At 41.7% G+C, this 19,843-nt stretch overlaps 1 protein-coding gene across 5 annotated transcripts in view; it reads right to left on the bottom strand.

Moving 5' to 3' along the window:
• Positions 1 to 19,843, bottom strand: part of SUSD1 (sushi domain containing 1) — a 115,606-nt gene that overhangs the window by 49,861 nt on the left and 45,902 nt on the right. For 4 of the 5 annotated variants that reach the window (XR_010729045.1, XM_066256508.1, XM_066256510.1 and 1 more), the window contains 4 exons: positions 16,709 to 16,806; positions 15,763 to 15,949; positions 7,683 to 7,792; positions 1,119 to 1,311 (listed from right to left, as the gene is read on the bottom strand). Coding sequence is in view for 4 of the 5 variants with exons in the window: in XM_066256508.1 (XP_066112605.1) it covers positions 1,119 to 1,311; positions 7,683 to 7,792; positions 15,763 to 15,949; positions 16,709 to 16,806 (588 nt within the window). In the remaining variant the exon portion in view is untranslated. The remainder of the gene's footprint in view (positions 1 to 1,118; positions 1,312 to 7,682; positions 7,793 to 15,762; positions 15,950 to 16,708; positions 16,807 to 19,843) is intronic. The other variant, XM_066256511.1, reaches the window with a different exon arrangement.

The following is a 19,843-nucleotide window of genomic DNA, read 5'->3' as shown; positions in this document are numbered from 1 at the left end:
GACTGCACTTTGAAAAGGGCCTGGCACTATTTAGTTCTCAATAAACATAGCTGTGATTGTCATTGTCACTGTTACGTGCTGGGAACTGTTCTAAATGTTTCACTTGTATTATGGCATGGAATGACTAATCAGAAGCTAACTGAGGCCCAGGAGCAAGGACATATGTAATCCATTGGCTGTTTCTAAAAATTGAGGTGAAATTTACACTTTCAAGTGTACAGGGTGAGGCAAAAGTAGGTATACAGTTGTTTGTATGGAACATAATATAATGATTAATAAATAGCATAAGACTAAACTCTGTGTTTTGTGTTCTGACAACAGTAAGCCGACTTCCTCCCCGCCCTGTGCGAGGCAGTTACATTCAGGACATTGACGGTGTTGAGCAAGCACCACATGATTCTGCTTTTTCTTCTGAGAGCAACGGTGAGGAGAGAGAGAGGCCGCAGGAAGGCAGGAGCAGGGCCCGCCCTCTTCTGCTGTTTGCCTTCCAAGGGAGCAGCTTCTCCATCTGCTTGGCTACAAATTGACCCATGGAATCCACTGGATTAAAGAACTAAAGAAACTGTAGAGACGTCTGTGTCCCTTCCCACTAGGGCGGGCTGTGGAGTGGATAGAGCTGGCCTCTCCGTGTCTTCCTCGCAAGGCCACAGGGCCTTTCTAAGGAACCCGAGCTTCATGGGGCCTCTGCACTCTGTCGGGTTAATGTGCTCACACGTGGTCTGCCCAGTGGGCTCTCCATCCTACCGGTGCTGACACAACGCACTCACATTTCTGATTGCCTGGAAGTAGGTCCCCGTTGTCCATAAAGACCACCCCGAGGGCTCAGCTGTCTTAAGTTTGGGGTGAGAGATAAGAGGCTTGACAGTTCTCTTAATCCATCTCTACTGAGGCCTCTGAGTAAAGCAGTCCGTTCTCGGTCTGCATCTTTATGAGCCAGGACCCCCCGTGGAAAAGGAGAGAGGTGGTAAGTTTCAGGCACCCTGAACTCCAGTCAAAGTTAGAACTAGAACTCACGTCTCTTGACTCCCAGACTAGCATTCTTTATGCCCCCACATTGTACAGTTCTCACATTTCACTCACGGTCCTGAGATACAAAACAGAACGGCATGCACACCCACCTGCCGGTGCAGTTGTTATCATGATTTGCACGGAGCACTGCTCACGACATCCCAGCAGGGTGATGTTCACTGTGTAATCAGTAGCCGGGTGCAGGTCTAAGCACACTACCGAAGCTCGTTGCCCCGTTGTAAAGTTAAATGATACTGCATGGTAAAAATCCGTCTGATACCACCTTCGACCCAGAATTTTAAACTGTCATGAGATCAAAAGAAAGTGTTATATTAAATTTTCTGTGGGCTTAAAGATATCTAGACTATAAGCAAAATACAGTGAAGGCAAGAAGGGTCCTCCAATTTGTCCTCACCTACTTAGAATTATGTTTAATACAATAGCAAGCTACACCGGGGAAGGACTTGACCAAGCTAGCCTACTTACTCCCTGCAACTTCCTCCTCAAACAGCTGCAGACTAAGCTTCCCAGGCAGAACTTCATCTCAGATGAACAAAATGTTGGGCGATTCTAAGGTAATCCCTCAATGCCCACCCAGGGAAGGAGATTATACTGGAGCTACTGGGAAAACTTACTTTAAATTATTGTCATTTCTAAGGAATCCACAGATAAGCTTCATAGAAGTGTTTTTAACTTTATGAGAATTGCCTGACCTGTGGTGGCGCAGTGGATAAAGCGTTGACCTGGAACACTGAGGTCACTGGTTCGAAACCCTGGGCTTGCCTGGTCAAGGCACATATTGGAGTTGATGCTTCCTGCTCCTCCCCCTACCTCTCACTCCCTTCTCTAAAAAGGAATAAATTAAAAACAAAACTTTATGAGAATTACTCCAAATTATGCATTCAAAGCAAGCAACCGTGCGATGGCACCTCACTAATTCTTTTCTAGGTGAGCACTGCTACAGAGCTTTCAGTCTGTGGAGTTCATCACATTCCCTGTTAACTCAGTCACGCTCTATCCACTGCCAATGCCTGTTACAGATATGAGATAGGGATTTATATGGGGAAATAGATGTGAAGGTCCTAGAAGCCATATGATCAGCCCTTGATCGATCAGTGTGCTTACCTGGATGTCCATGTGTTTACTGTTTCTTTTGATGCTCATGTCATTGGCTATCCCACCCCCTATCTCTCTTCATCACTGCCATTATTCCAGTCATCGAAGACCCTGACACAGGACTCGCTGGGAGATTCCTATCTCCCTCAATTCCTAGCATTCTCTTGGGTAATGTAAAGGTCCTTAGACACAAGCCATCAAAGCCTGGCCTCAGTACCTACAGCTCAATGCTATGAAGTTCTTCCACTTAACCATAGTGACTCAGATCCACAGCCACATCCTAGACTGTGTCAACCTCAGAGTTGCTCCACCAAGATCTCGCAATCCCCTATTTTTCTAAACTGCTCACTCCAGATAGATACGATCACTCTCAAGAAACCCCCCAAAAGGCCCTGGCTGGCTCAGTGGTGGAGTGTCGGCCTGGCACATGGAAGTCCAGGGTTCGATTCCCAGCCAGGGCACACGGGAGAAGTGCCCATCTCCTTCTCCACCCTTTCCCCTCTCTTTTCTCTCTCTCTCTCTCTCTCTCTCTCTCTCTCTCTCTCTCTCTCCCCCTCCTGCAGCCAAAGCTCCGTTGGAGCAAAGTTGGCCCGGGCACTGAGGATGGCTCCATGACCTCCACCTCAGGTGCTAGAATGGATCAGGCTGCAACAGAGCAACGCCCCAGATGGGCAGAGCACCGCCCCCTGGTGGGCATGCTGGGTGGATCCTGGTCCAGCACAAACCGGAGTCTGTCTCTGTGCCTCACCACTTCTCACTACAGAAAAATACAAAAAAGAAAAAAAAAGAAAGAAACTCCTCAAGATTTCCTCACTCAAGATTTTCTACCAATATTCTCCCGCCTCCATCCTCAGATACCATTTTCTATGACATCAACCATTCTCTTCTACAATACCCTCAATGCCCTTGACCCTTTGTTCTCGATTCCACTTAGTCTAACAAAACTCAGAACACTGGGTCAAGCCAAATGGTTGACTTCCCCACTTCTACATTCAGGCCGCTGGCACCTGCTGGAGAAAATCTCACCACGATGTAGGCTGTGTTACTACAGTCAGTCTCATCCTGAACTTCATGTAGTTTAGTCTATAAACAACAACAACAAAAATGCTTTCTAGTTATACACTTTGAATCACACTGTGTGCCCTATTTTACAATATAGTCATCAATTCGTTCTACAAGTAGAGCTCCTGTTACTTGCCAGCCAGAGTATACAGTGGTGGGTATAAAATGTCAAATAAGGTCCTAACTTAAGAAACTCACAAATAAGTACATAGGCAAATGAAACACCCAGAGAGAAGTGTGATATTACGTGAGGAGCATCCCAAAGGGATACCTCACCCTCCTCTTCAGGGATCGGGGAAGAATTCTCCATCTTAATTGCAGACTGAAGGAGAAATTAGCATTAACCTGGAGGGTTGTGGATGAAAAAGGTAAGAGTAGGAAAAACTATTCGGATAGCAGAAACAGCCTTCTTTTTTTTTTTTTCCTTTGGCTTCATGTCAACTCTTACTATTTGGCTTTGGGTTGTGAAGCATATGACAAGTATACACACACACACACAAAGACTTTTTCTCTTTTTTAGGGGATGAAATAGAATGATTTTCAGTACATTAATAATAAGCCTTTTGAGCACCTTTATTCCTAAAATTGCTTTATTTCTAAAAAGACGTGCACATTTTTATGTCCCACAATGAAGATGCCAGAAGGCACCCAATCACATGAGCATTGCTGGTAATTCTCTGCGGGATTGTCCTGGAATGGCCCTGGGGTGGGCAGGAGCTAGCCAGGTGGGGTCTGGGAGGGAGGGTCGAGAATTGCAGGAAGGAGGGTCACAGAGGTGAAGACACATGTGAAAGAGAGTGCAAGTAGTTTATCAGGGAGCCCAGAGATTACAGAATAGATGAGGCCTGAAGAAACAGATTAGGCGTCTCAGTGTGGAGACAGTTAAGGAAATCAAGAGATTGGGGTTAGATGCCCAAAGAGGTGTATAGGATGTAAAGAGAACAAGCAAAGCACAACCTGAGGGAAATTAGATTTAAGGGACAGGCAGAAGAAAGGGATCTTATGAAGCAGATGGAGCGGAGTCAAACCAACAAGAGAAGAAGAGAGGAGTACTGGGCAACAGCAGCAAATGCTGTCCAGTGTGAAGCAGACCATTATTTCACATCTGCGTAGTGTCCTATCAGATGAAGGTATGATTATTTACTTAACCCAATTCCTATTGATGAAGAACATTTGTTTCCAATTTCCTCTATTATAAACAATGACTCAGAGAACAGCTTAATTTTTCTGTACATGAACGAACAATTCATTACGGTACACTTCAAAATGTTTATAGATAGATCCTAACAATAACAAATAACTGTGCCAGAGAAGTTATGCCAATTCAAGTGCCCAACAGCTGTGTGTAACATTACTCTCTCCAAGTTTATAAAAGAGTCATGGTATCTCATGGTTTACATTTTTTTTTTTCAAACTAGTGAGACTTAACGTGTTCACATATATTGTAGCAATAGGTAAATTCCCTTTTGCAAACTGCCTTTGAACGTTCAGTTTTTTCTGGATTTGTTAAGAGAGTTTCACACGTTATTTAAATTATTCTTTATCTATAATATCAATCAAAGCAATGTTTTCTTTATAATGCTTTATTGATTGTGATACAAAAGCAATTTTTCAATTTAACTCTTTAATCATTTTAGTGTATGCATGAAATATCATTCATTTTCTTCCTTTTTTTTACTTAAGATGAATTTAATACTCATATTATATACAGGGGAATTTAAAGAAATAACTAGAGAATGTTGGAATAAAATTTTCAGTTAATAACATCTATCTTCTGTTCTGGCTCTGGGGCTTTATTGTTCTGCATAAAAGTATTTACTGTCTTCTCTTGGGATTAATAGCCAGTAATGGGTCACCTAGTAAGGAAGAAATGAATTGAAATAAAAGTAAGGAACTGAGACGGTGAAGTGGACGTTGTAACTGTCGGCAGCCCAGGGTCCAGCCGCCTGTTCTCAGAGCACCACAGTTTCCTTTTGGGAAACCACCACTTCCAGTTTGAGCATGAAAGCATGTGGTTCCCAACAAATACTTCTGTCATCTTTAAAAATGTTCTAAATTTAAAACCTTTTTAGTTATTGTCATGTATAGATGCTCTATCTTAAAGGAGCTGATTTTTCCCTGAATATGTTTGTGTTCATAATATAGATAACAGCATGGGTCTTTCACTCACTATTTTGTTTTTTGAGACTTATTCATGGTGAATTATTTTGATCTAGTTCGTTTATGTTAAGCTCCTACATAATATACAGTTTTGTAGATTTATCAGGTTGAACCATATCAAAATGGCAGAATAGCAGCAATTTCATGTGGTCTAACCAAATATCACAATTATCTATTTTCCAACTGATGAACATTAAAGTTATTTTAATATTTTTATTATGTAAGTAATGATGTAATGAAAATCCAATTATATAACTCCTTAAATACTAGGGCAAAAATTTCTCTAGCATATATACTAAAAAAGTAGAATTGCTGTGTCTTAGAGTATATACAACTTCTACTTCTACTTAAATAATTTATTGTTGTAACCAAGTAGTCAACCAATTGTTTCAGAACTATTTATTTCTGCACTCATTTGAAAAATCATATTTTATCATATATTAAATTATTAGAGTGCTTGAATATGTTTCTAGGCTCAGTGTTCTCTCTAATATGAAAAACTGAACAGTTCATTCACCTGCTTAAAGTCCTTCAGTGTCGGCCCTGGCTGGTTGGCTCAGTGGTAGAGCGTCAGCCTGGCGTGCAGGAGTCCCGGGTTCGATTCCTGGCCAGGGCACACAGGAGAAGCGCCCATCTGCTTCTCCAACCCTCCCCCTCTCCTTCCTCTCTCTCTCTTCCCCTCCCACAGCTGAGGCTCCATTGGAACAAAGTTGGCCCGGGCGCTGGGGATGGCTCTGTGGCCTCTGCCTCAGGCACTAGAGTAGCTCTGGTTGCAACAGAGCTCGCCCCCTAGTGGGCGTGCCGGGTGGACCCCAGTCAGGTGCATACGGGAGTCTGACTGCCTTCCCATTTCTGGCTTCAGAAAAATACAAAAAAATAAATAAAAAATAAAAAGTAAAATAAAGTCCTTCGGTGCCTCCACATAGACATCAAAGTAAGATCAAAACTCTAAAGCACAGGACACAGGGTTTTTCAAGATCTGGCCACGGCTTAGATTTTTGCCCCATCTCTCCCTACTTCCCCTTATACCCTTCCCCGAGAGCCACAGGCTCTGTTACTCAATTTGCAACTCTACCTGCCCACTGAGCCCTTCTTCACCTTCACCCACCTCTTCTTTCTAGTTGATTCCTACTCATTCTCTATGATTCAACTCCATCTTTACTTCTTGTTTGAGAAAAACATTGCACCTGGACATGCACACATACACACAATATCCCATTCTATTGATTGACTTGTTCTAAAAGCTCTCACTATATCATATTATACAGCAACTGTCTGTTTAATTGTAGAATTATATTATTTTGAATTGGAACTTATTAACTACTTAATTTTAATTTAATATACAGTCTACTCTCTGCCAGACGATTTGTTAGGCACTGGAAATACGACACAAAACTAAATCTCACTTCCTACCTGAACGTACTCATAATTTTACTTGAGATTTGTGATACTTAGAAAATCAAGTCAAATGAGAACCAATAGCCATTCAGCAAGTTTCTCAAAAACCCACACCCAACTGTGAATTTGATAATAAAAAAGTGGCAATTTTTTTTAATTTATTTTTTTACAGGGACAGAGAGAGGGATATATAGGGACAGACAGACAGGAACGGAGAGAGATGAGAAGCATCAATCATCAGTTTTTTGTTGCTACACCTTAGTTGTTCATTAATTGCTTTCTCATATGTGCCTTGACTGAGGGGCTACAGCAGACCGAGTAACCCCTTGCTCAAGCCAGCGACCTTGGGTCCAAGCTGGTGAGCTTTGCTCAAACCAGATGAGCCCGCACTCAAGCTGGCGACCTTGGGGTCTCGAACCTGGGTCCTTGCATCCCAGTCCGATGCTCTATCCACTGCGCCACTGCCTGGTCAGGCAAGCGGCAATTATTGAATGCACTAAGTTATAATACATGTAAAATATCAGGCAGCAAAAATGACAACAAGTCACCAAATATAGTATCTTCCTTAAGTTTAGTCCCTCACTTGCATCCATCTCACATTTCATATCCATCTCTAGAAACAAAAATCAAACCATCAGGCGTCCCCAAACTACGGCCCGCGGGCCGCAATGCAGCCCCCTGAGGCCATTTATCCGGCCCCCACTGCACTTCTGGAAGGGGCACCTCTTTCATTGGTGGTCAGTGAGAGGACCACTGTATTTGGCAGCCCTCCAATGGTCTGAGGGACAGTGAACTGGCCCCCTGTGTAAAAAGATTGGAGACCCCTGATAGAGGTCCATTTCATGAGTGTTTTTAGATACTTTGATTCCTTGCTTGGAGAACACCCAAACTTTTAAGTGGCACAATTCTTTAACAAATAACATAAGAGATCATCTTACTTGGTACATTTGTTCTGCTCCAACTTTCCTAGAATGCCTGTTCAGTTTCAAACAAGCTTCATTAAATATCGAGATATTGAAAATTCCATCATCTTCTAAGAGATCATCTTCTAAAAGATAAGAGAGAACACATGGAAGGAAGGGCTGCATCATCTCAGTGAAACATTCATGGCTAATTACAATAGGGTGTGTAACAGCAAGAGCATTACCTTTGGCTTCAAGCCCTGGCTCTACAACTTCTTCTTCTTCTTCTTTTTTTTTTTTTTTTTTTTTTATTCATTTTTAGAAAGGAGAGAGAGAGGGAAAGAGAGAGAAGGGGGGAGGAGCAGGAAGCATCAACTCCCATATGTGCCTTGACCAGTCTACAACTTCTTAATTGCATGGCCTTAGCTCAGTCACTCAACACTCTGAACCTGTGTCCTACTTTGGGAAACCGAGTCATCCAGTTTGCTTTCCTTACATCATAGGCTGTTGAGAGTATCAAATGAAACAATGCCTATTTAAAAATTGCTATAAACTAATAAAGCTGTGGTATTTTTAGAACGGTAATCCTATCAGTTGGATAGTCCATAAGTAAAATGCCAAGTCCTAAGCATATAAATAACCAGAAAAATCAGATAATAGGAAAAAGGCAAATAGGCCAAGGCCACAGAACAGATCTCTCGGAGTATTTCCAACCTGGAAGATGACCAGAAAGTAGGTGACCAGGCAGAATGTTTGGCCTCACAGCAGACGGTATTTCAAGAGAGCTACTCAAATGAGAACTATGGCAGTAAAATCATCAGAAACAGGCTTATTTCAACCACTGTATAGAAAAAAGTAATTTCATGCCTCCTGTAGTCTAATTCATTCCATCAATGTTCCATTTTCTGGTAATCAAAAAGTAGAGGTTTGTTGGTAGCGAACAAAGAACTCACAGAGGGCCCAGGAGTGCTGTGGCTGATGTTCAAGGAAAAGCAGACTTCCTAACAGACAGGCCTGTGTGCTCTGCACAACTGAGGAAGTTTAAATGCCTATCAGAGGGAAGCCTGTTATAACTACCTTTTATGTAATATTTCTCCCACAGGAGTCTCTGCTACTAGAGAAGTAATAATGATAACAATAAATTATTCTATTCAAAATCAGAACTGTCCACAGAATTGTCACTATCGTTGACATATGCAGCACAAGGCAATTAGCAGGGAGAAAATATTCTTGGCTATAAATGGAAATGTAAAAATATGGCTTTGAGAGAGAATCTGAAGGCCGATCACGTGTACTCTCCTTCATCTCCACAACAATTTTTTGTGTGTGACAGAGACAGAGACAGAATAGAGAGAGGGACAGATAGGGACAGCAGACAGGAAAGGAGATGAGAAGCATCAGTTCTTCATTGCGGCTCCTTAGTCTCCTTAGTTGTTCATTGATTGATTTCTCATATGTGCCTTGCTCCAGGGACTGGAGCAGAGCAAGTGACCCCTTGCTCAAGCCAGTGATCTTAGGCTCAAGCCAGCCACCTTGGGCTTTAAGCCAGTGATCTTTGAGCTCAAGCCAGTGACCATGGAGTCATGTTTATTTTCCCACGCTCAAGCCAGCGACCTCGAGGTTTCAAACCTGGGCCCTCCATGTCCCAGTCTGACACTCTGTCCACTGTGCACCACCTAGTCAGGCTCCACACTTTTATTTTAAAGATTTCATAAGGCTACCTGACCAGGTGGTGGCGCAGTGGATAGAGCGTCGGACTGGGATGCGGAAGGACCCAGGTTCGAGAACCCGAGGTCGCCAGCTTGAGCACGGGCTCATCTGGTTTGAGCAAAGAGCTCACCAGCTTAGACCCAAGGTCGCTGGCTCCAGCAGGGGGTTACTTGGTCTGCTGAAGACCCGCGGTCAAGGCACATGTGAGAAAGAAGTCACAACGCGCAACGAGAAACTGATGATTGATGCTTCTCATCTCTCTCTGTTCCTGTCTGTCTGTCCCTGTCTATCTCTGCCTCTGTTAAAAAAAAAAAAAAATTTCATAAGGCTAACAGCAACAAAATTTGCCACATGTATGCAAATGGTTTTGAGGCACGTCAAATATACGTATAAGAAATGCCACACATGGTGCACGTACGCACAAGGAACATGAAGCAGAACTACTGTCTGCATAGTTCCATCTCCGTATGATTTTTCACATACAGCCCATATGATCCGAATTCAGGGGATTGACAGCCATGCGCAGAAAGGCATCTGATTCCCACTTCCCACCCCCAATCCAGAAAGAAGTGACTGGAAATAGTGAAAATGGGTCAAAATTTGCATCTGGGTTGGAAAGAAGGGCCGGTTGCCACACACAAGGCAGAAACATGAAGCCGTTTCAGCTCAGCACAGTGTGGAAGGCAGCAGGAGAGAAAGACGGACTTCGACAACTGCTGTGCAGCCTACTTTCCAAGCAAAGGAGCACGGTCTCAAAGTCGCAAAGGGTGGAACTGAAGGAGGACTGGTGTCCCCAGAGGTGGGGGCAGAGGCAAAGACAGGCCACAGAACAATAAAGTGATGAACACCCCATCAGTAGCCCTTTATCCCAGTAATTCCCAATCCCAACCGCACATCAGAACCACCCAGACACAGCAGATCTAAAGTAACGCTTGGACATCTGTATTTTTTTTTTAACTCACCAAGCAATCTAATATGTCATCAGGGTAAAAAGTATATGTACTACCATTATTACTAATACTCGTTAGCACACTGGAAATCTTCTAAGGGGAGGCCTAGGGACCAAGAGGTCCCATCAGCCTGGATTGGCAAAAGGAGAGATTTGGTTCTTTCCCGCCTTCACAGGCGATAACACCGTAATGAGGCCGAGCAATGCGGAGCAGGCCCAAGGGTGACAATGTCACCAATCAAGATAGCAAAGTGCTCAGAAATAAAGCGCAGGGCAGTGGGCTTTCTCACAGCTGTCCCCCAAAGGACACTAGATTAGAACATGGGTCTCAAACTCGCGGCCCACGGGCCGCATGCGGCCCGCCGAACAATTTTGTGCGGCCCGCAGACTAATCCACGAACTACAGTTTCTGGTCGTTTTGTGACACTGAAAAGTGTTGCGTAACAGTTGCCTTTTGTAGACCTAGTGCGGCCCGCAGAACGGCTGTGATCTTGCTCTGAGGCCCACATGCTGAGTTGAGTTTGAGGCCCCTGGTAGAATATCCAACATACAGTAAATCCTTCAAGATGAGGTCTGAGACCAGCATACTAATATTATCCAATAAAAAGTGAGATCAAAGGTAATGGCATCTATTGTATTATTTTTAAAAAATCATACCTAAATAGAACTTTATTTTCTAAGAGTAAATAATCTAGAAGGGGGGAGGAGCCTATAAAATATCCTGCAAAGAACAAGAGGGAAACTGTGCTTAGGAGGCAAAGAGGGAACATACTTTTGGGGGAAAATATGAACAAAATAAGAGCAAAATTAAACTTTAAAGAATAAAGTTATAACATGTGTTATAAACTTTCCGTAAAAACATTTTTTTAAATGGATTCAAATAGATAAAGGATGAGATAATGAGAGAATGCAATAACTGCCTGACCTGTGGTGGAGCAGTGGATAGAGCATGTTGCCCTGGAATGCTGAGGTCGCCAGTTCAAAACCCCGGATTTCCCCAGTCAAGGCACACAGGGGAAACAACCACTATAAGTGGATGCTTCCTGCTCCTCCCTGCCCTTTCTCTCCCTCTCTCTACTCTCTCTAACATCAATAAACAAAATCTTTAAAAAAAAAAATAAAGGAAATGAAATAGCAGAGAGGACACTGGTTGAAAGAGACAGAAATAAAAAGGGAACTCGATGAGATAAAGAAACAAAAGTGCAAGAACAGAATTTAAAGTGCATTGGAAATGACAGATCAGAAATGTCACTGCACAGATGCATGAACGCATACCGAGAACAAACATGCTACATCCTCATAGTAGACAGAGGGGAAAGACATGGATAGAAAATGAGAGAAAATGAAAGACCAATTCCACAGGGGAGCACCTGCAGAACCAAAAGAGCAAATTAAAAAAAAAAAAAGTCAGAGATTTAATGGAAAAAGATATTTAGATAGACCAAATTCTAAAGATCCAAAAATTCACAGGACACTAAGAAGACTTAGTGAAAAAATAATAATAATAAAATTAACATTTATATCAGCCAACTCTGAAGTTTCACAACAGAAGGGATTTCTGTCTTATTCACTTGTTATAAATATTGCTATAAATTAATATAAAATAGAAATCTAAGTATGTAATACATGCTAAAAGTAACTAGAAATGAGCTGGCAATAAAATGTCGTGTTAAAACAATAACAAAAGGGAAGCAAGAGGAGAAGAAACAAAAGGAAGTAAAGAATACTAACTTCCACATCTTTTTCAAGGAGAAGGTAACATTAATTCAGACTTAACCCTGGTAATCAGGGAAATACATATTCAGATAGGATTCTTTTTATTTTTTTAATATGGATTGTAGAATAGAAAAAGAAACTGTGAAGCAAAAAGAAAACAATGGATATAACAAAGTAGCATAAAAAAGAGTAAAAGAAAATACAATGACAAGAAAGAACTGTATCACAAACCACTAATGTAAATTGCTTAACTTACCTGCAAAACAGTAACATTTTTCTCAAATACGTTTCTCAATATATACAGTCCCCTAGTGTACATCTCTAACAATGGTACCCAGGGAGCTTTTAAGAAGAACAAAAGTGGGTGAAGGTGCCCTGGCTGGCTGGCTCAGCGGCAGAGCGTTGGCTCGGCGTATGGAAGTCCCGGGTTCAATTCCCAGGCAGGGCACACAGGAGAAGTGCCCATCTGCTTCTCCACCCTTCCCCCTCCCCTTTCTCTCTATCTCTCTCTTCCCCTCCCACAGCCCCACCCCAGCCAAGGCTCTATTGGCGCAAAGTTGGCCCGGGTGCTGAGGATGCCTCCTAGAATGGCTCCTAGAATCTCAGACACTAGAATGGCTCCAGTGGAAACGAAGCAATGCCCCAGATGGGCAGAGCATCGCCCTCTGGTGGGCATGCCGGGTGGATCCCGTTCTGGCACATGCAGGAGTCTGTCTGACTGCCTCCTCGCTTCTAACTTCATAAAAATATTTTTTTTAAAAAGTGGGTGAAGGCATATTGTACAAACAAAAGAAAACAAGCAAAGCAATATTACTAATCGAAGTGTAATTTAAGGCAAAAGAGCCATGTGTTGTTCCTGGTAAAAGTTAGAATCTACAATTAAGATATCAGTCATGAAAAAAAAAAAAGAGATATCAGTCATGGACATAAATATTATGGCATCAAAACGTGTGAAACAAAATAGTTAGAATTTCTAAAAGAAATTGAGAAAAATGGCAATCCAAGTAAGCAAAGAACAACAAGAAATAAACTTAAAAACCAGAAGTCCAGCAAAATTTTATTAATAATCTTATTAATAGAGTTAACTGAAGACTAGATCTACTCTGCCTACAAAAACTATCCAGCACCAACCACAAAATTACAAAAAATGGCCAAGAATAAGTCCCTCAAAATGTCAATAAATCTACCGAAAGAATACCAAAATGTAACTAAACTAGAAATAACAATAAAGTGTAAATGTCAAAAAACATTGCTTGTATAACATATAATTAACTCTTCAAACAAAGGGGAAATCAAAATAGCAATTTTATAATGCTTTGAAAGTAAAGATAAAGAGAACATATATTAACACACTCGTAAATAATTCCTCAATCAAAGGGAAAATAAGAACAGCAATTAAAAGTAAGAATAAAGAGAACAGGTATCCATCATGCCTAAGAAATTTGGGCCCAGCTCAAATTCAGAACAGAAGGGAGAAAGAAGTATTCAAGACTTTTATCATCGAACAGAAAAAGAATGGAAATAAGTTGAATTATGCATTTACTCAAGAACTTAGTAATAAAACAATATAACCACCAAGAAGAATAAAATAAAAATAAGGGAGATATTAATGAGATGGAAAAAAGAAAAATAATTTAAAACCCAAGAGTTTATTCTTTGGGGAAAAGAACAATAATAAAATAGACAAGCCACACTAAATTAATCAATTTTAAAAGAGAGAGAGAACAACATTAGGAGTAAGAATAACCTGTGGTTATATAACCTATAACCCCAGAGGAGTTGTAAACAAATATTCCATATGACAATCGGCTGATATATTTTTTATCTCAACAAAATAGACACTTTTTAAGGAAAACATAAATTATAAAAATTGACTCAAGAAAATGTAAGAAACATAAACAGACCAAAATTAATCATAGAAGAAATTGACAAACTTATCAAAGAATTGTCTCCCAAAAGGGGTGGGACTTTGATGATCTCATGAGCAAATGTGTCCAATTGAAAGGAAGGGAATAATTTAAGATTTATATAAACTTTTCCAGAGCATAAAAATTAAAGAAAACATCCAAATTTACTTTATGAGAACTAGCAGAACCCTGAAAATTAAATTAAATTAAATATGCAGGAGAGGAAGAAAATGATACATCTTTACAAAAATATGTAAATAAACAGGGAAGACAAAACCTAAGTATATATTGAGTAAATGTGGAAATGTACCTTGTTTCCCATTAGGGATCATGCAGTTTAAACCTCAACCCTCTCTAGATTAATTTGCAAATTTAATCCAATTCTACTTAAAATATCAGACAGAGGAACACAGTCTGGAGACATTAAACATCTCAGCCATGGTCACCCAACTTTTCACGGCAGAGGTAAGATGCAAAACCAAGTCTATCTGACCCCAGAGACCATGCTTTCCGAGTGGAAATGAACTTGAAGTAATGAGACATTGGTAAAAAGAGCTGACCCTGGCCAGAGCTGTGCTGGCGCAGTGGATAAAACATCAACCTAGAATGCTGAGGTCGCCAGTTGGAAACCCTGGGTTTGCCTGGTTCAGGCACATATGGGAGGTGATGCTTCCTGTTCCTCCCCCACCTTTTCTCTCTCTCTCTTCTAATAATAAAATCTTCTAAAAATTTAAAAGAATAAAAAAAAAGAGCTGACCCTGAATAGCTAACTGTCATTCTGACCAAACAATGAAAGATGACTTTGAAGTCCTGGGATGATCTTTTCAAAAAGACATATTCCTAATAAATCCATACCAGTTCATTATCATTTTTATTCAAGCTTCTCTAGTTAGTTACCATGTTAATTTTATAATATCTTTTCTGGCATATTATTTACTTAGAAAAAATCATTTTGTTTTATTCATAGACAAGTACCCGGGGACCTAATTTGTATAATTTCATAGTTGGCTTTATATTAAGATTTTCAGTCTTTTTTATTATTTCTACCAAATTTGTGTCCCTTCCTGTTCCTAGTGGCAGCAATAATTGAAGGTTGAGGTACATTTTCTCAAATCAGAACTATCTCAACTCCCCCCAAATAAAAGATGACCCCAATGAATTCATAAGGTTTGTTTATAAAGTATTTAATTAGTCCTAACACCCTATAACCAAAATTTTTAGAAACTTGTTATAATTGTTACAATGTGATTACAAAAATCCATGTGGTAGCTATGTACAATGAGGTTTATTACTACTTCTCCAAGCTCCTTCTGCCAGTTTCTCTATTCACCTGACCTTTACCCTCCTGCATCTAGGGACTGCCCATCCCTATGCACTCGCCCAGCTCACACAGTCACTTTATTACCCAGCCCAGATCAGACCTGTGGGCAGTTCCCTCCCCCACTCTAGAGGTAAAGCCACTGGGTCAGTGTCCCTGGCTCCTCCTCTCACAGGCAACGGTAAGAAATGGCTTTTGCATTTCCTATCAAAAATAAGCCCTGTGGCTACCCTCTATTGCCTCAGATAATTGAGAATTGACTGCATCACCTCTTAATGTTGTCCTCTTTTTAAATGCCTTCTAATTACTGTCCACTTCAACAGACACCCCGGATGAGCAACAACCCACTCAGCCTGGCATCAATAAGACAGGACTCCTTTCTACTAGAAAGTCTCCTGGCTATAGAGCTCATAAAGCAACCATGAACTCTCCTGCCCTGTAGATTCTGAAGCCCATTTTCCCCACATCCTGCACTTAGCATTTTCAAGGAGGAAACAGGACTTTGCTTCTACCTACCTGCTGTCTGGAACCAAATGATGGCTGGCACAGAGCGTCTGGGAGGGGCAGTGGAAATGCTCACGGTGTAGTTGGTGCCTTGGTACAGGTCCAGGCACACTTCTGGGGTCCTGCTGTCTGTGGTCAGGTTGACTGTTTCCTCATGAACTGAATCCACAGGCTCCACCCGGTGTCCTTTTATGTGTATCTTTGCGAGGGGAAAAGACAAAGATTATCCACCATGACACCAGTTCAAACAACCAAGAAAGACTTTGTGGTACTGGGTCCTTTTCTCCTATTATTCCCTTTTACCCTGCACTGCTCACCTGGGGGAGATAAACAAGGTAAACCTTGCTATCAGGTATCGAATGATGACATCTGATCAGCCCAATGATCAATAAACCCTAAGAAGTGATATAAAATGAGGAATCCATCTAGGGAGTGCTACCCTGTGCACAAATGACCATCGATCAATGGAGACAGTCACAGCCTGAGACCCACTCACTGCTTCCTGTTACCAAGTCAGCAGATGCTTCCAGGCTGACTCTGGGGGCGTGGCACGCAAGTGCTTGGAAACAAGCTTTGATACCACATATAAATACAGCCCCGCAGACACCCTGTCCAATGACAAATATATGAAACACAAAATGTACAATAAAATAATCCAGACAGCTTTAATGCTGAGGTCGCCGGTTCGAAACCCTGGGCTTGCCTGGTCAAGGCACATATGGGAGTTGATGCTTCCAGCTCCTCCCCCCCTTCTCTCTCTCTCTCTCTCTCTCTCTCTCTCCTCTCTAAAATGAATATAAAAAATTAAAAAAAAAATAATCCAGACAGCTTTAAAATTCGGTTCAGTTTTTTTAAAGGATAATGAGATTAGCAAAAACCTAGATTGAGAGGCTCTTCCAGAAGCAAGTCCCTCGTTACATTTCTGCTCTAGCAGGAAAAAGTTGATCGCTTTACTTACCACATATTCAGTCCTGGAGTTGACTCTTCTTGGGTTTGTCTGCCACCTCACACAGGTGTTATTAAATACCGATACCTCATTAATTTCTGTAATTATTTCTAAAACAGAAAAAGAGATAATCCACTCACAACATGCATCAGTGAGGTCTGAAAAAATCTTAAACAGCGACCACATGGGAGGGCATGACTTAGTGTATCTGCCCAGCCAATCTCTCTGCTGCTCACCATTCATGCTCTCATTCAGAAACCAAATCAGGCAACTCAAATATCCCAGGCCAATCACCCCATTTATCTTCATCATGAATGAGCCTGGCCCCGCTACCTGACTTGGAGGAAAAGGAAGTATTCCTGCTTGGGTAAGTATGAGGAAAAATTCCAACCTGTGGTTGGTCTGGCAGGCCACTGGATGCCACTGGTGTTCTGCTCGTGCGGGGTGGAGAGAGGCCCAGAGCTGAGCCCTGAACCAGCTGCGCAGGTGCCACCGGCTGATGGAGCACTCTTATTTTCAGGGCACTGCTGTTCCCAAGAGGGAAATGATATGTATGACCACTCAGGACCATCCCTCAGGAGCAGGTTGGGGTAAACTAAAATGAATTCTCACAAGGTCCCTGGATACTTGTGGGACTCCTTGAACTGGAGCTATTTAATCCTGATCTATCCAGGAAGCCACTAGATTTCTTCACATTGCTCTGCTTTTTAAAATATTCTGTATTCTGTATGTATTCCATGTAGTGAGCTTGGCAGCGTGGGAAACTGTATTAGGGTCTTTGTTCCCTGAGGTAACACCGTTTCCAAAGGACAGTTAATCATGAAGGAAGTTGTTCAGATGGGAAGAGGGCAAGGATTTAGCTTTTTACCTATTTAAAACCAAATTCCCTGCAAATAAGTAAAACTACCTCTATTAGTAGATGACATGATCTTGTATATATATATATTATAATATATATAATATATTATAATGATATTATATATATTGATATAATAATCCTAAGGTATTCACATACAAACAGAACCAGAGCTAAGAAAGGAATTCAGTAAGGTTGCAAGATTCAAGGTCAATGTATAAAACTCAATTGTATCTCTGTACACAAGCAAGGAACAATTTAAAAATTAAATCAAGAGCCTGACCTGTGGTGGCGCAGTGGATAAAGTGTCGACCTGCCTGGAATGCTGAGGTCGCCGGTTCAAAACCCTGCACTTGCCCAGGCAAGGCACATATGGGAGTTGAAGCTTCCTGCTCCTCCCCCCCTTCTCTCTCTCTCTCTTTCTCTCTCTCTCTCTCCCCCCTCTAAAATGAATAAATAAATAAAATTAATTTTGAAAAAAAAATTACATCAAGAAAACAATTTTATTTACAATAGCATCAAAAAGAATAAAATCCCCTAAAGATAGAAGCTCCCATACTATCATCCCTGAAGGGGGTAAATCCTCATTTATCCAGACAATAACATTCCACAGCCCAAATTCAGGCTTTCCCACTGAATCGGATATCCTTTACGGAGTCATCAGAATCTCCCAGCCTCACCTGTTTCCTGGTCCAGCCCTACATGGGCTTTGACAATATGGCTGTCTCTTGTCTGACCACTCAGGGGCTTCCCTGCTGGGCCACCCACACCCAAGCCTGTGCAACTTGGAAGGGCAGGGGAATTAACGCCCTATAGGGACAGCAGACAGTGAGTAAATCTTCCCTTGTCTTTCTTTTCTCTGAAGAGCAGTCCTACAAAGAAAGACCTCTCGGGGCACTGGTGCACAAGCGGAAAGATCACTTGCACTGCATGAACCCAATGCAACAAGGCAGCCTTATCTTGGCTCTTCTTCCGTCCCTGCTCTCTTTCCCTTCTCATCACCTGCTTCTTGAGACATCCTTCCCTATTGTATAACATATAAATAGAAGCCCTCTGCCTCCAGCTCTCTTTTCTGGGAAACCCAAGGAAAGACTCCCATCAAGAAGAGTGAGAAAGATAATTCTCCATCTCACTATGCTGTACACCTGAAACTAATACAAAATAACACTGAATGTAAACTGTACAGGCAGCAACTGCAGCCCCAGGTACAAATGAGAAATCCAGGTAGGACATAATGTAGCCCAATAACAGAGCACCAGGAAACACCGAAAGCAAATGGAAACCGGAGGAGAAAGAACAGTGCGGAAGAGAGGTAAGAGGCTGGCTGAGAGCACGGCAGCTAGGAAGTCAAGGAAAGAGAAGATTCAGAGAAGTGTGTGTTGCCCTGACTGGATGGCTTGGTTGGTTAGACCATCGCCCTGATGCGCAGACATGGCCAGTTTGATCCTTGGTCAGATCTCTCTGTCTCTTTCTCTCGCCCCCCTCAAAAAATCAATTTTTAAAAAGGGTATATGTGTTTCCTTGAAAGTCATCTCCCTTCTTTCCCACCACAAGTCTCACAGCTTGGAGTAGTTAGTTCCTAAAATGCATTATATACTTTAGGATGACTTTTGGTTGTACTTAAATAAATTCTTATGCTTGCTTTGTATTAATTTTTGTGTATATTAGAAAAAAAAATACACCTAGCTCAGACTGATGATAAGAGAGGCTTTACAGTGTCCTTGACCAACAAATTTAAATTACAAGTTTGTTTTAAATATAAATTATTTTAAGAAAATTACTAAACAAATAAAACTTCTGTTACAGCAAACACTGTCCGGGTGGTAAAGAAACAATCAAAGCTTGGGAAACACCAGCACAGGAGAGAGACCATGGGCTTTCGAGGCTAAGAGACCTGAGTTCCAATCCTAACCCTGCCATCTGTTAGTTACTGAATGACCCTAGGAAAGCAGCTTAACTTCCATGAGTCTCAGATTACTCACCTAGGAAATGAAAATAACAATAGTTAACAGGGTTTTTCTGTGGACAAAATGAAATCAAGCAGTAAGGCCTCTAGCAGAGCTCTGGGCTGGTAAGTCGCTGTGCAATCAATGGTGGCTATCATGCTCAATGGTCCAAACACTACGCATGTGTTCAAACAAATGCCAGCCGTGCGGCTACCTGTATAAATGAGTCCATTTATCCCAGGTGACCTTTCTTTTCCATCTGAAATGTGTAGAGCTGTGGGTGGGCAATCCTGGGTTGAAGAGGAGGGTCGCCAAAAAAAAAATCAAGGAGGGGGGGGCGCCTAG

The sequence above is a fragment of the Saccopteryx bilineata genome, chromosome 2 (genome assembly GCF_036850765.1).
Source record: "Saccopteryx bilineata isolate mSacBil1 chromosome 2, mSacBil1_pri_phased_curated, whole genome shotgun sequence".
NCBI lineage: Eukaryota > Metazoa > Chordata > Mammalia > Chiroptera > Emballonuridae > Saccopteryx > Saccopteryx bilineata.
The sequence above is the reverse complement of the archived record's forward strand: the minus strand, read 5'-3'. Positions and strand labels throughout refer to the sequence as shown.